We start from the raw sequence: 14,258 nt of genomic DNA, 5'->3' as shown, positions 1-14,258 counted from the left end.
TACGCCTAGAAAACCAAAACAAATCGTTGTCGGCAGGATTCGAACCTGCGCGGGGAGACCCCAATGGATTTCTAGTCCATCGCCTTAACCACTCGGCCACGACAACCATCTGACAACACGGGGGTCCTGTTCTCTATTTCAAGAAGAAACAGTTTTCATACCTGAAATTGTTCGGAATATTTGTCATACTAGGATTTTTTTTTTTTGAGTTGCAATAATATTTTTATGTATGATTTCGCTGGATCACTAAACCAGCTACACAAGATTTGTATTTTTGTATTGGTGAGCTAGCTTGTCAAACCAATGACCAATCTGGAATGAATCCTTAATGTATAATGCTGATTTATCAAGTGATATCCTGAGTGTGAAAGATGACACGAAACATACATATATACATACAAATTGATATTGCGAGCGACATCTGAGAACAACATTGTTGAAAAACAACATAGCACAGGTTTATCAGAGCTAAGTTGTTGTGATGACTGAAATTAGAGCCAAAGACTTATAATAAGGAAAACTTGTAATGTATATGTTTCTTATATACATTACAGAATTTTCCATTTCGATGAAACGTAAACAATGAAATGTCTTCGTTGTTAACTTTTATGAAAACTTATTTTATAGAATTGACATCAGCGTCGCGCGTTTGCCTCGTTTTGCGCGACGGCGATGGCGACAGGACCGAAAATGACGATTGCTATTTCAGTCATTATAGTCGATCCACCAATGATTAAAACCATCCATCAGGAAGAACAAACTCGAATAAAGTACTATTAGCGGAAAGTGCTTGCGCGGATACCTAATTTTGTGAACTAGCACAGCAATCTATCGTTGAATAGTGAGTCACGTGATCTCGCATCCGTTTAGGCCTACTAGTGTCAAGTTAGAGAATAAAACTCATATTTCCTTTTTATTCCACATGGAACCAGTTAGAATTTAGACGTTCAGAGTAAATTTTTGTGTTACATAAATAATAATTATGAAATTAAACATATTTTAAATAAGCCGGTGCACGTCACGTTGTGTTCAACATAAATTATTTTGCTTATTTTTCATTTTATTTTGAAGGAACACACGCTTTACTTCCGGGACGACCACAGGTAGCCATGGTTAACTTAACGCAGCTCTTGGGCCTGCTGTGTTTTCAACGGAGGGAGAGCTAAGAAGAAAAATGGCGTCTTCAGGCGACCCAGAGCGGGACACCGGCCATTCAATTTGAGCTTTCCGCCCTGAAATCAAGACCGGGGCTTGGTGAGGACTTATCGGGAACCGTCACCTCGTTTGTTGTTTTTTCTTTCCCTGCTTTTTCCCGGTGTGCTTAGCTAATTCGAACACCGAGATTGAAGCGGAACACAAGATACTCTCTCCCACAATGAGGGGGAGGAGAGGAAGGCCGCCCAAACAAGCAGCCGTGATGTGGGAAGGTTCACCCGGGCCAGTCCGTGGCTCTCGCGGCGGCAGGAGTAGAGGGATGCGTGGAAGAGGAAGAGGTAGAGGACGGGGTCGGGGACGAGGAGGAAGCGGTGGCGTTTGCGCCACTGGCCCTGTGGAGGTGGATATAGAAGTCTCCGGCCGAGAGAACTTTCATTCGTCCCGTGGCCGCAGGAAAGTTGGAGCCTCCACTACCGCGGCGGCGGCGGCGGGATCGCGGGGCAGAGGGAGAGGCAGGGGTTCGAGAGGCGGCCGCGGCGGGAGAGGCGGAGTGAGGCGACCTCAGACCAAGGTTGTCTACGACGACAATAGCGACGAGGAGGATGATAATTTCAGCTACAGGTCAGAGGAAGATGAACTCCTGAACGACAACCCTTCGTCTGATCTGGAAGAAGACGAGGCCTTGGGAAACGACTCTGATTATCTGGAGGAACTACCAGATGATGATGATGCCAGCTACTGTACCGAGAGTAGTTTTAGGAGCCAGAGCACGCACGGAAGTACCCAAGGTACGTTCGTTTTGCAATTGCACGCACTTGAGCAAAGCAGATTTGCTTTTCTTCAAGTGTGGATTTTATTTTTAGCTCTGTACAGAAACCAAGCCGCATTGTTCAAAATGGAGCTTGCACTCAGAAACGGGCCTTTGTTTACCGTGTGTTCTGCTCAGCGCTGCTTGCAGATTCCACGCTCCAACCGGCTCTCCTGTTTTTAACTTGTCTCATCAGCACATTTTTTGGTTGCCAATTTTATTGAAGAATTTATTTTTAAATTTGATCGGAGTTTATCTTGAGCGCTATATTTATAATCGTGAAGAAACAGAACGTTTATTGGGGGCTGTTTATTATTTAACATATAATTCATTTTACATTTCTTTTACTTTTGTCTTTTCCTTTTTTTTTTAAAATACAAAAGTTCCATTTTTACTATATTAACTACGTTCCATCCAAACACACAACGTGCAATGAGACGATTATTTCCTATATGCTCATTTGAGAGCGCTTATTTTTCTAATGAATGAATAAAGCGTTACCTGTCATATTTTTTTTTACACCCACAGTCAAGATCAGTGTAAATTTTTCAAATTCATCCCAAAGTCATATTTTAGCAGATTGCTGCCAAATGAGTTTGACAGATCGTTTGAAGAGAGGCGTTCTTTTTCTCACTTGTTATAAAGACAAACTCATTACAATATTACATGGTGCTCCGTTGCCATAGTAACCACTCCCATGTTTATCAGGTGAACAAATTAAATGCTGCCCATACCTAATTGTTAATTTAAGTGCTCTATGCGTATAAAATCGCTGGAAAGAAACATTTAAATTAATGTTTGATTTTTAAATTACTGAATTAGAGCACGTTCATGAAAAGACTAACATATACGGACACACTTTTCACAATGAGACAACATGGCACATAGTGTATAAGTGTTGAAATTTTAAAGAATTTGTAGATTCGGTGTCTTCATTTTAAGTTAATGCAATAATTTCCCCACTGTTGACCACTTTTTACTCACTATGGGACAAATAAAGGATTATCTTATTTTATAATTTTTCTCCATAATAATGGGATAGTAAAACAGATGAGAAGGAAAGAAGCACATAAGTAAGGATATACTGAATTGTAGTGAATTGAAGTAGTGAATTGTAGCCGTGCTGATCTTAGAGTGATTATAGAGCTGTTTCACTGCGCTGTCTAGCATTTTACAGCCATCAAGAGCAGTGATGGGCACTAATCCATTCAAAACAACCACAGATGCAGGGGACTTCCACTGGTATTCAAAAAATAATAATGTACACAGACATATGTAATGAATAGATACTATTCAGGTTATGAATATGCTGTGTGTCTTATACAACAGGGAAAATTGCAGGCTTATAAAGAAAGTGTGATCCTTTAGATTATTTTCTCCGTAAGGGTTGGGACAAGATTTTTCCTGCCTGCCTTTTGATGCTGTGACTTCTTCAGTGTTACACTGCATAAATAACCTGATTCCCATTAGCACTCAGTTGTGATTACCAAGAAAAGAGATCCCACTTGTTTTATAAAGTACTTTAATAGGATCTTCTTTTGGTATAAAAATGCTGAAAGACACACATGGTACATTGCCATTTTGGAATGGCAATATACCATTCTAAAATCAGTGCGTACAGTACTGTGTAGCATAAAGGATGCTGATATTTTCAGGCACTCTTTTGCATTGATTATTGCTAAATATTCTATTTCTAGCTCAGGAAGTTTTAAAAATAATTACATCTGAGAAAAATACTGAGAACATTTTGTGACGGCTCAGAAAAAACCCGCCAATCTGGTCTGATGATATATTTCAAATACTAGCTTTCCTGTCACAAATGTTTATGCTTATAGGTAGTAAGCATTGTTTATATTGCTTTGCTGATTATTCTCTGTTTTGCACGCTGTATTCCTTCTAACTTCTGATTTTTCTTTCTTTCACATCCTGCAGGCCGAAGAAGGAGTCGGCCAACGCGGCCGCAGTCTCCCCTCATTGAGGCAAAAGACATTCCTCCCCTTGAGCTTCCCAAGTCTTCTGAGGACCTGCTGGTTCCCACCTTGCAATTCCTAAACGTGTCTGCTGTCTACGAAGTCCTCCGCAACTTTGGTTCAGTTTTGCGGCTCTCGCCATTCCGCTTTGAGGATTTCTGTGCAGCTTTGGCCAGCCAGGAGCAGTGTACTCTTCTGGCAGAGACTCACATTTCCCTGCTCAAAGCTATTCTCAGAGAGGAGGACACTTCCAACACAACGTTTGGGCCTGCTGATGTTAAGGACTCCGTCAATTCTACACTGTATTTTGTGGATGGTATGACCTGGCCGGAGGTGTTACGGGCTTACTGTGAGAGTGATCCAGAGTACCGACACATTCTACCTTTCCAGGAGTGTGAGGATTACCCGTATGAACCATTGGAGAGCAAAGTCAAAGTTCTCCAGTTTTTGGTGGACCAGTTCCTGGCAACCAATATAGCCCGGGAGGAGCTCATGTCAGAAGGAGTGGTTGCCTATGACGACCACTGCAGGGTTTGTCACCGTCTGGGTGACCTACTGTGCTGTGAAACATGTTCAGCTGTTTACCACCTGGAGTGTGTGAAGCCACCTTTGCAGGAAGTGCCCGAGGACGAGTGGCAGTGTGAAGTGTGTGTGGCGCACAAGGTGCCCGGGGTGGTCGACTGCATCCCAGAAGTGCAGAAGAGCAAACCGTTTATTCGACAACTGCCAGTCGGTTACGACCGACACCACCGCAAATACTGGTTCCTTAATCGCCGCATTGTCGTGTAAGTTTTATTACACTTCATTTATGTGCCCGAGATGTCAGCGTGACTTCTTCTTCGATCTTTGCTTTTACAGTCCTGCACGTTGATGATTTGCATTTATTTTATTTAAAAAGTTATTAAAAATAAACAAATATCACAATTAGGACTTTGGGAAACATGTGTATTTGGGTTTTATTCACTCTTTTTGACTTGTATCTTTGTCAAAATAACGTTTCATTGAGTACATTACAAGTTCTAATAGATGCACAAATCCGTATTATGCTTTCGAAAATTATAAAAGAATATTTAACTGTGAGCAAAAAAAGGATTATTGTCATAGTTGACACACGTAGTTGTTAAAATTTGTGGGTGTTTGTTCAATTACCGCTTGTATGCAGTTATAAACAACAGGCAGAGGCAAGCAGTAACTGTTATTTCATTTCTGCACATTCCCATAGTATAATTCATTCAGGGTTACGGTTGTGTCTGTGGGTCAGGACGTTTTGTCTGTACGCTTGTTCTCCTCTCTTTTCTAAACCAACATCAATAAATACAGGAGACACACACTGAACACACAAGACTTCACTTTTGCACCTGTTCATACCTTTTTCTCTCTTTCCCATTCAACTGTTCTTTTAAATGACGATGAATTAAAGTTCCATGTCTGTGTTCAGAGCTGGGCTGCTCATCTACTCGACCCCAGTCAGCCTGGGGTCGGGGGGGTCATGAGGCCAGTACCAGTCACATAGCTGTACAACAACCTTGTTTACTGAAAATGAATTAGTATAAAACTTACAATTAAAGGAGCGAAGCCTGAATTAAAGCATCTATATGCATTTATCAAACCGTGGTGTAGCTGCAGGAGTATGTCATTGATAATATATTTTATCACGGTTTTTTATTATCATTGGCAGAAATATGATCAGGGCTTAAATTAAGCATCCTAAAACTCTAAAGTTTCAGGATGAGCTTTATGCTCCCTGAGGCTGCAGTTGTTTGCATTTGCAAATAGTTTGTAGGATGATGTGCTACTGGGCATATCTGCAATGAATTATATGCGTAAGCATTGGGGGCGGCGGTGGCTCAGCGGTAGAGCGGGTCGTCCAATGTTCCTAAGATTGGCGGTTCGATTCCCTCTCCCGCCCAAAAAAATAAATAAAAAAACACTCGGGAGTGTGAGCTGACAGTGGGAGGTGTCAGCCCACACTCTGGGTGTGAGCAAGGCGCCGTGTGTGTGTGTGTGTTTGTGTGTTCAGGGCCTCTACACACTAATATATGTATGTTAGTAACACTAGAGTGTGCCACTAATTTTCCTTTTTAGGATGAACTGAGTACAGTATTTTCCGCACTTAAAAGCCTTTAATTTTCTCAAAAACCGACGGTGCGCCTTATAATCCAGCGCGCCTAATATATGAAAAAAGTTTTGGAATGGGTCATTCATTGAAGGCGCGCCTTATAGTCCAAGTGCGCCTTATAGTGCGGAAAATACTGTATATAAAAGTTTTTAAAAAGTGTGCCTCAGTTAAAGGATGTGAAATAGAGCTGGCTTTACTCTACACGGATCTCAGGCATCACTATTCCTACTGAAGCAAAGGGCTTCAGTAGGAATAGTGATGTCAGGATTTCATTGATGTAGAGCAGAGAAAAGATGTCTATTATTTACGTACTGATATCAGTAGGGAAAATTACTTTTCTGGTCTTTTTGTCGCACAATTTTGAGCCAGGAAAGGAAATCTTAAGTATCAATGAATACATTTTCCATTTATAAAACTTATACTATTCAAGAAGTTACTGGATCCACAGCGTAAACCTGCTCTGGAAACCTCTGAATTAATAAGGTTCATTGTTTGGTTTTTTTACACATAATTAATATATAACCTGTTAGTACGAGCAATTTGATCTTTCTTTCGTTTTTTTTACAACGTAATTAGTAGTAGTACATAGTTTGTCACAAATAAGCTTCATTTATCCAAAATAGAACTCCTCCTGGGGTAGCTTTGTTAAAGGTGTTTTAAAATAAACCTCCTCAGCAGTTGTGATCAAATGTTGTTACCAAAGTAAACACTAATGTTTGATGTGGAAGTTATGAAAGACTCAGTCTAATGTGGTGAAAAAATTCTCAATTCCACAGTAATTAAAAGCTAATCATACGTGTTATTTCTGTCCCCAGCTCCTACTGGAATACATATTTATAGTTAAAAACCCAAGTAGTTGGACGTTATTGTAGCGTCAGAGTTCTCTGTAAGATGCATCTGTTGACATGATAAAAACAAAAGCGCTCTTATTCTTACGGGAAATAAGTGTAAGAACGCTTTGTGTTTCATTTTTCATTCTGATTCTGTTTAATTTGTCCAACAGTTGGTTTAATATAAGTAACTTTAAAAGCATTGGATAGTTCTGTTTGTCACCATCAAGCTTCTCAAGTTGCTCCAAACTTTCAAGCGTGTCCGCAGCTCCCACTGAAGTGTTGTTGGAGAACGCGGGAATATATTTGAGGAGAAATGCTTTTTACCGCTAACATCAGGCAAAGAAATAACTGCAAAATACACAAAATCTGTCACAAATATATGTCCAACACGGGTGTAGCACGTTTTTGTCTTTGTGATTGTCGTGCAGCTCACTCCCCTGTTGTTACTGTCTAATTTTTTTTGTTCCTGTTTTTCCTCATGATTCCCCTTGAAGTGAGGAGGATGGCGAGCAGGAGGACAAAACCATCTGGTACTACAGCACCAAGGTAAATGGGACTCATTGTTTTATTTTTCATTTTAGAATCGTCTTGTTTTCCACATAATTTGTTTCTCCTTATAATTACGTTTGACAATCATACCCTTAATTTCGATTAAAACGTACGGCCACACTTTCCTTCTTCTTGGTTGCTGCGCTCTCATAACTTTGTCTTGTGCTTAAATCTTTTTCTCAGGTCCAGCTGGCTGAGCTCATAGATTGCTTAGATAAGGAGTACTTGGAGGCCGACCTGTATGCAGCGCTGGAAGAGATAAGAGACGAGGTGCACGTACATATGGACATTACTGAGGACTTAACCAGCAAGGCCCGCGGCAGCAACAAATGTTTCCTGACTGCCGCCAACGGTAAAGAGCTCTTCCCTCCTTCTCAGTTTTTGTGAAATAAATCGATTTTCAGAAAATCTGGTGGGTTTTTCTGTTGAAGAGATTAGTTCATGTCTCACAGGAAAAAAAGGAAGTCTTGAAGCACGAAATAATAATTTCTGCAGTGCAGATGAGGGTCATAATAGCAAGCTTGGGCTCCTAGGTTTGCAGTCAGTGGTTACGCTGTACCTCATGGTCTAAAATGCGATGGTTATCATACCATATTTATTTGTTTATCACCAGTTTTATTTTAAAAAAAGGATGAGAGAATCTTTTCCTCACCAACATCATCTCATTGAGAAGAGCAAAAATGTGTCCCATTCATGACTTTCATCCCAAATAAACAACATTCATGTTATTAGAATGAATGGAACAATGGAAACCATTCAGTTCATATATCAGGTGTGTTTTTACAGGATGCAGGATCTTGCTGGACTGGGTTGTTGTTTACCTGTTAGCATTACTGTTAGCATGAGGTTTATTAATGGATATTGGTTCAAATGTTTTTGTGATATATAGTATGACCCACAGAACAATCCGCTCTGATCTTGGCTGTGAACAAGATCAGGCAGCAGTTGTCGATCTCTGAGTGCTGTCTGGTTTTATTTTATTATGATGAGTTTTCTTACTGAGAATACATTTAGAAACTTATAGTATCTTCTGAAATTCTGCCTTTGTAGACACGCAGTATTGATCTTATGTTATCGGGCTTAGGTCTTCGTTTCTTTTGTCTTATCATCTTTCTTTTTTCTTCCAGAGGAGATCTTGGAGCGGTTGCGGGCTAAGAAGGAGGAGGAACTGGAGGAAGTAAAGAGACGGGCTGCCGAGGAGGTCCAGAAAGCGAGACTGGAAAAGGAAACGAAGGACGTTGACGTGGAGATGGACGATGAAGAAGAGGCTAAGCTGAAGGACGAGGGGCAGTACGAAAGCAAGATCAGTGCTCTGACGAAAGAAGAGGAGGCGACACACGGAGAAACAATAGAGGAGAAAAATGACGCTGTCAACACTGGAGGTGATTATGTTCATATTTCACACACTATTGTGAAAGGTTTATGGGTCCAATTGAATGAGTAGTAACAGTAGTAAACAGTAGAAACAGTAGTAAAAAAAATGTTCAGACATCAGAACTGAGAAGTTGTGTCTCTGGCATTTAGTACTTCCTCTCTTCTTTTTTTTGAGCGTTGGGGAAAAAAAAGGCACTATCCTAAAGCGTTATTCATTATCAATTAATCTAAAGTTTGTCATATACATATTAATTTATATGTTTTGGAGGATGTCAGGGGGCCATGTCCTCTTCAAAGAACTCTTGTTTAAAAATTGACCATTCATGATTTAACCATATTTGTCAGCGAATCACTGCTTCTTTATTTTTTCTTCAAGCCGTGTACCCTTTTCTAATAACTAACTACAACACTTTAAACATTGCTGCTGTTCAGCTGCAGCGCCACCCTCTGGCCAAGAAGATAACAGCGGTATTAAGATTTCTGACGGACCTATAATTCCATCAACATCCGCTCCGACACAAACCACCCCCACCGCTGTGAGCTATAGCCCGGCCGCTGAGACTCCGTTGCCCTCGTCCTCCGCTATCAAGGATCCGTCTGAAGGAAGTTCCCAGATGGAAATCTGTGACGTCACCAAAGGTAGACGAGGATGTTTCACGGAGAACTTGAACCTCATCCGTCTCTTAGAAGATCTGCTGCACTGACAAAGTCTGCAACTTTTACGGGACTGAGTGTTGAATCGCATTCCACTCCCATCACCAGTCACCTGTTTGTTCTGTTTTTGCTTTTGCCATTCGTCTTGACCAATTTCCCAGCCTGCCTCTTTGCATGCAGCTGACCTTTTGTTTTTCAGTGTTCCACTTTTTTTTTATTTCTTGAAATCTCGCATCGGCCTTGGAACCTTCATCTTTTTTCTGCATTTTGAGCTTGAAATACTCACATTCTCACATTTCTCTTTAAGAACTGGGGAACTGATTGTGTCCATCATTTGCAATCAAAAGGCATTGTACTGCAATCAGCAATAACTACACCCCAAACCTTAATTAAGTGAGAAGAAGAAGAATTGGTTGCCTTGCCAGATGTAAAATGATCTTTATTGTGCTGCTTTGCATTTAATGAGAAGCTCTGATTAGATATGCATCTAGAAAATCTCATCCTAATGAATGCAGAGCTTTTGCCACTTGCTGAGGTGGTCATGTGTAGCCATGTGTTTGAAAGCCTTGTTTGAACTGCACTTTTGGTCTGTGCATTACAGCTAACTTACCAGTAGAGGGAGGCAAAACCTTAACAATTCCACAACAACAAAGTTTTTCTCTCCCTCATGGGCAAGGTGAGGCAAACAGAAAATGATTTTATTAATCCGTCTATACTTTATTTGCTTTTTCTCCACCTGTACTTTTTTTTTTCGGATCACATAGAAGAACCATGAAAATGGTGTCTAAAATAATGACCGGTGACAATAAAAGTAACTCAACACATCCTTCTATGTTGCAGAAACCTTCTCTGGTGCTGTCCCAGTTAGCGGAGATGGCATTCCCAGTCTGAGCCAGCCCTCTCAGACCAGTGAGGAGAACAGCAACAGCAGCATGGGAGCTGGGGTCCCTGCCAGAATCCCCGAACCTCCAGACCTGGCTGACAAGTCATCCCAGTCGTCATTGGCCAGCCTTGATGACACAGGTTCAGCAATACAGCACCAAATGCTGTCATAATTTTACATGATAATACATTTTATATGGATTTTCTATATGATTCAGATATATAAATGTTTAGATGGAGGTCACAACTGCATGAATCAGTTTCTTCTGTCTTCACATAACCAAACCCCTTTGGATTTTCAGGAGAGAACAAGGATTCTGCCAACGGTGAGTCATCGGGTCTCGGTGCTAAGAAGTCTTCAGCAACGCGAATGGTGACCCGGCTGAGGAACCCAGAGAGTAAACTGAGCCAGCTGAAGAACCAGCAGGTGGCTGCTGCTGTCCAAGAAGCCAACAAGGGCTTCAGGGAGGGAAAAGAGGTAACAAGAACAAAGGATGACAAGGGTTAAAATTCTGGTGGACCACATTTTGTCTACAGGTTGAGTTACAAATTGTTTGACCTACGAACTCAGTCACGAAATGAATAAAGCTCATATCTCGAGGTACTACTGTATATAGTAGTAACTTCAGATACTACAATGAATATTTTTAATTGTTTTTCACGTTTTAAAACAAGACTACTTTTTTTTTTTTAATTGGCTGTAAAGCTTCAGAAACATCACAATAGGGGGGTTGGTAGATCACTTTAATGTTTGAGAGCCATTATAAGCATCAATTGTGGTCTTTTCAGCATTATATTAATCTAACCTGCTGCAAAACATAATTTAATGTCCTAATAAGCAAGGACAACATAACTGGAGCTTATTTCAGCATTACAACATCAGTGGCAGTTATGAAGATCCTTCTTTCATTCTTAGCAGCTGTTTTTATATTGTGAATTTGTTGTCAGAATACAATGTTGTATTACATTCTGTTGGTTTTTTCCCCCCCATTTTGACAGGTCCTGGTAGTAAATGCACAAGGTGACATCACTCGGGTCAGCACACGTAACAGTAAGGACGTGGTGATGAAGGGCACACTCAGCCAATTCTTCAAACTTGGACAGGAGGGGAAATATCGTGTTTATCATAACCAGTACAGCTCCAACACTGTGGCCCTCAACAAGCACCAGCACAGAGAGGCAAGGCGCCACATAAAGCATCGAGTGTTCTATTTGAATGTTCTGTAATACATTAAATTCATGGTTTCATGGTATTGTCTTCTGGTATAATATAGACATCCAAGTCAGAATTCTTGATAATAAATCATATTGACAAGATGAAGTTTATCATCTTATTCAGTCCTGAAAACAGGCTTCACTTCCCATTGAAAGATGAACTTTTTAAACCCCTGACCAAAGCTGACCAAGATATTGAATCGAACAGTAAAAAATAACATAGTTATGATTTATTCTTCTTCTTTACCCAAAATTTTAGTTTGAAATATAACTCTTTTTTTAACAGGACCACGACAAGAGACGCCATTTGTCCCACAAGTTCTGCATGACACCAGCTGGAGAGTTTAAGTGGAACGGTTCTATCCACGGTTCCAAAGTTCTGACCATCTCCACACTGAGACTCACCATCATCCAGCTGGAGAACAACGTTCCAGCACCGTTCATGCACCCCAATTGGGCCTCACACAGGTACAGACCAGAGTCGAGCGCCGTCTGCATCATGTTAGTTTGTATGAATCTGAGTATTTCATGTTGTTCATGTTGGCTCCTCCCAGATTACATCTCCTTATGTGTAAAAAAAGAAATCTAAGAGATATGAGACTGCTTTTTTTTTTCCTGTTTAATAGTTCTTGTTTGTTTTGTAGGACCAATTGGATCAAAGCGGTTCAGATGTGCAGCAAGGCCAGAGAGTTTGCTTTGGCACTGGCCATCCTGGAGTGTGCCATAAAACCTGTGGCTATGCTGCCTGTCTGGAAGGACTCTTTAGGCCATACCAGGTACACACGTTGAATACGTACACTATGGATGTGTTTTGGCCATACTAAATACATACTACATATATGAAAACATATGTGCTTTCGCACGTTCAAATCGTTTTCTAAACACACATGAAACAAATTAGAAAGATCTCTCCACAAGTTCAGGTTAATGTAAAATATTCTAGTTCAAAAAAACTCAAACAAGCTTTTTGGGTCCATGTACACATTGGATGTGTGGGCTGTTAGCAGTCAGGGGCGATCATAACCAGATCGGATCAAAGCGCCCACCCTAGCTGTGAGGCATAATATTTAGACTGCGTGTCCACTACCAGTACCACCCACCCATGTCTGTACGACTGCTGCAGCACCACAACGCCCCTTTTAAAGAAGCGATTGTCCAAGATTTCTCAAGGTTGAGGTCTGAATGTGTGTATGTGTGTGACTGAACTGTAGCGGAGACAAGTGACCGTGTGTGTGCTTCATGGAAATGTTCCAAGAGTAACTTCACATCTTTTATTCTAACTCAACATTTGCATAACTTACAAGGCGCTCCTGTTAACTTTAAAGTTGATATTCTGAAATAATCGTTCATGCAGGATGCAGTTCCGAGTGGCTCGAATAATCAGGCTCGTGTGTGAATGTCGTGGCGTGAACTCTTCCAACTAAGTTTCTGAAAAATAAAAAATAAAATCACAATGCCGCACATGCTAAAAAAAATGTTCTTGTTTTTAAAAAACAGCAATAACATATATATTGATTTCCAAAAAAAATGACCCGTTCTTGTATTTTTCCAGGTTAAACCGCATGACGTCCATGGAGCGTGAGGAGAAAGAGAAAGTAAAGAAAAGGGAGAAGAAGCTGGAGGATGAGGAAACGATGCAACAGGCAACGTGGGTCAAGTACACCTTTCCCATTAAACATCAGGTATGTCCCGTACACACACACTATTACAGTGTTTGTGTGTGTGTGTGTGTGTGTGTGTGTGTGTGTAGAGCCACTCTGCTGCTCTGCCTCCCCCTCACCTGCATTTCCACAGACCCCCTTGTGTGTGTGTGTGTGTGTGTGTGTGTGTGTGTGTGTTACGGGCCTGTACACATTATATATGCATGTACCCACTAATCTGTGTGCAGAGTGGATTATTAATTTCCCTTCAAGGATTAAAACAATTTTTAAAATTTAAAAGATTGCGTATGCACTCTGCTGATTCAATAAGACACCGTTAGGACTCAACATAAGAACTGTTTCACACCTCTCAGTCTCTGTTGTTTGGTTTTGCAGTATAGACTGATTTTATTTGCACAACAAAATGAATATTAATAAGCATAAAAGCTCTTAGATGCAGTAAATTGAACTCCACAGTGAATCTGTCCAGTGATCCACCCTCATTGTATTATTTCCTTCTAACGTTCATTTTCCTCACTTTGAACCATTTTTTTGGGTGGTTGTTTTATGTCTCTTATTAATTTATCTTTTTCTTTCACGTCTTATGTGAAGGTGTGGAAACAAAAAGGAGAAGAATATCGGGTTACAGGCTACGGGGGCTGGAGTTGGATCAGCAAAACTTACGTGCAGCGGTTTGTCCCCAGGCTTCCCGGCAACACCAACGCCAACTACCGCAAAGAACTGGAAGGTCTGGAATGGATTGGGAATTTGTTTTCTACAATTAAAATTCTCACAGACCGTGATTGTGATCTGTGTCTTGTTCATTAATCTCAGCGGTGTCAATTTGTGTGTTGGCTCTCCTTCAGTGAAATAAAAACACTCTTTTTATGTGTCTGTGGACAAAACTGTTGGGTGATGTGGAAGAAGTTAGAGATTTTGTATATTTTCATATTTTAACTTTAAAAAAATATATTTTGCTTGTTTATTTGTAAGGAACTAAGAGATTATCAAAGGCACCTCAAAGTGTTTTTGTTGGTTTTTTTATTTGTACTGATACTT

The 14,258-nt window shown here is 40.6% G+C and overlaps 1 protein-coding gene and 1 non-coding gene across 7 annotated transcripts in view; one reads left to right on the top strand and one right to left on the bottom strand.

Annotated features, from left to right (window-relative positions):
* Window positions 1-24: 24 nt before the first annotated feature.
* On the bottom strand, window positions 25-106 carry trnas-aga (transfer RNA serine (anticodon AGA)). Its single transcript has one exon. It is a non-coding gene; the product is annotated as a tRNA-Ser (tRNA).
* Window positions 107-1,161: 1,055 nt separating this feature from the next.
* The window catches only part of LOC137599646 (nucleosome-remodeling factor subunit BPTF-like), a 37,905-nt gene continuing 24,808 nt past the window's right edge, over window positions 1,162-14,258 (top strand). For 4 of the 6 annotated variants that reach the window (XR_011036839.1, XM_068320610.1, XM_068320609.1 and 1 more), the window contains exons 1-14: window positions 1,162-1,943; window positions 3,896-4,718; window positions 7,380-7,431; window positions 7,618-7,786; window positions 8,562-8,816; window positions 9,241-9,447; window positions 10,064-10,138; window positions 10,303-10,485; window positions 10,647-10,822; window positions 11,344-11,523; window positions 11,846-12,027; window positions 12,204-12,335; window positions 13,112-13,241; window positions 13,812-13,947. Coding sequence is in view for 5 of the 6 variants with exons in the window: in XM_068320610.1 (XP_068176711.1) it covers window positions 1,376-1,943; window positions 3,896-4,718; window positions 7,380-7,431; window positions 7,618-7,786; window positions 8,562-8,816; window positions 9,241-9,447; window positions 10,064-10,138; window positions 10,303-10,485; window positions 10,647-10,822; window positions 11,344-11,523; window positions 11,846-12,027; window positions 12,204-12,335; window positions 13,112-13,241; window positions 13,812-13,947 (3,268 nt within the window). In the remaining variant the exon portion in view is untranslated. The remainder of the gene's footprint in view (window positions 1,944-3,895; window positions 4,719-7,379; window positions 7,432-7,617; window positions 7,787-8,561; window positions 8,817-9,240; window positions 9,448-10,063; window positions 10,139-10,302; window positions 10,486-10,646; window positions 10,823-11,343; window positions 11,524-11,845; window positions 12,028-12,203; window positions 12,336-13,111; window positions 13,242-13,811; window positions 13,948-14,258) is intronic. The other 2 variants (XM_068320611.1, XM_068320613.1) reach the window with 2 other exon arrangements.

The sequence above is a fragment of the Antennarius striatus genome, chromosome 8, assembly GCF_040054535.1.
Source record: "Antennarius striatus isolate MH-2024 chromosome 8, ASM4005453v1, whole genome shotgun sequence".
Lineage (NCBI taxonomy): Eukaryota > Metazoa > Chordata > Actinopteri > Lophiiformes > Antennariidae > Antennarius > Antennarius striatus.
This window is presented reverse-complemented; position numbering and strand designations above follow the sequence as displayed.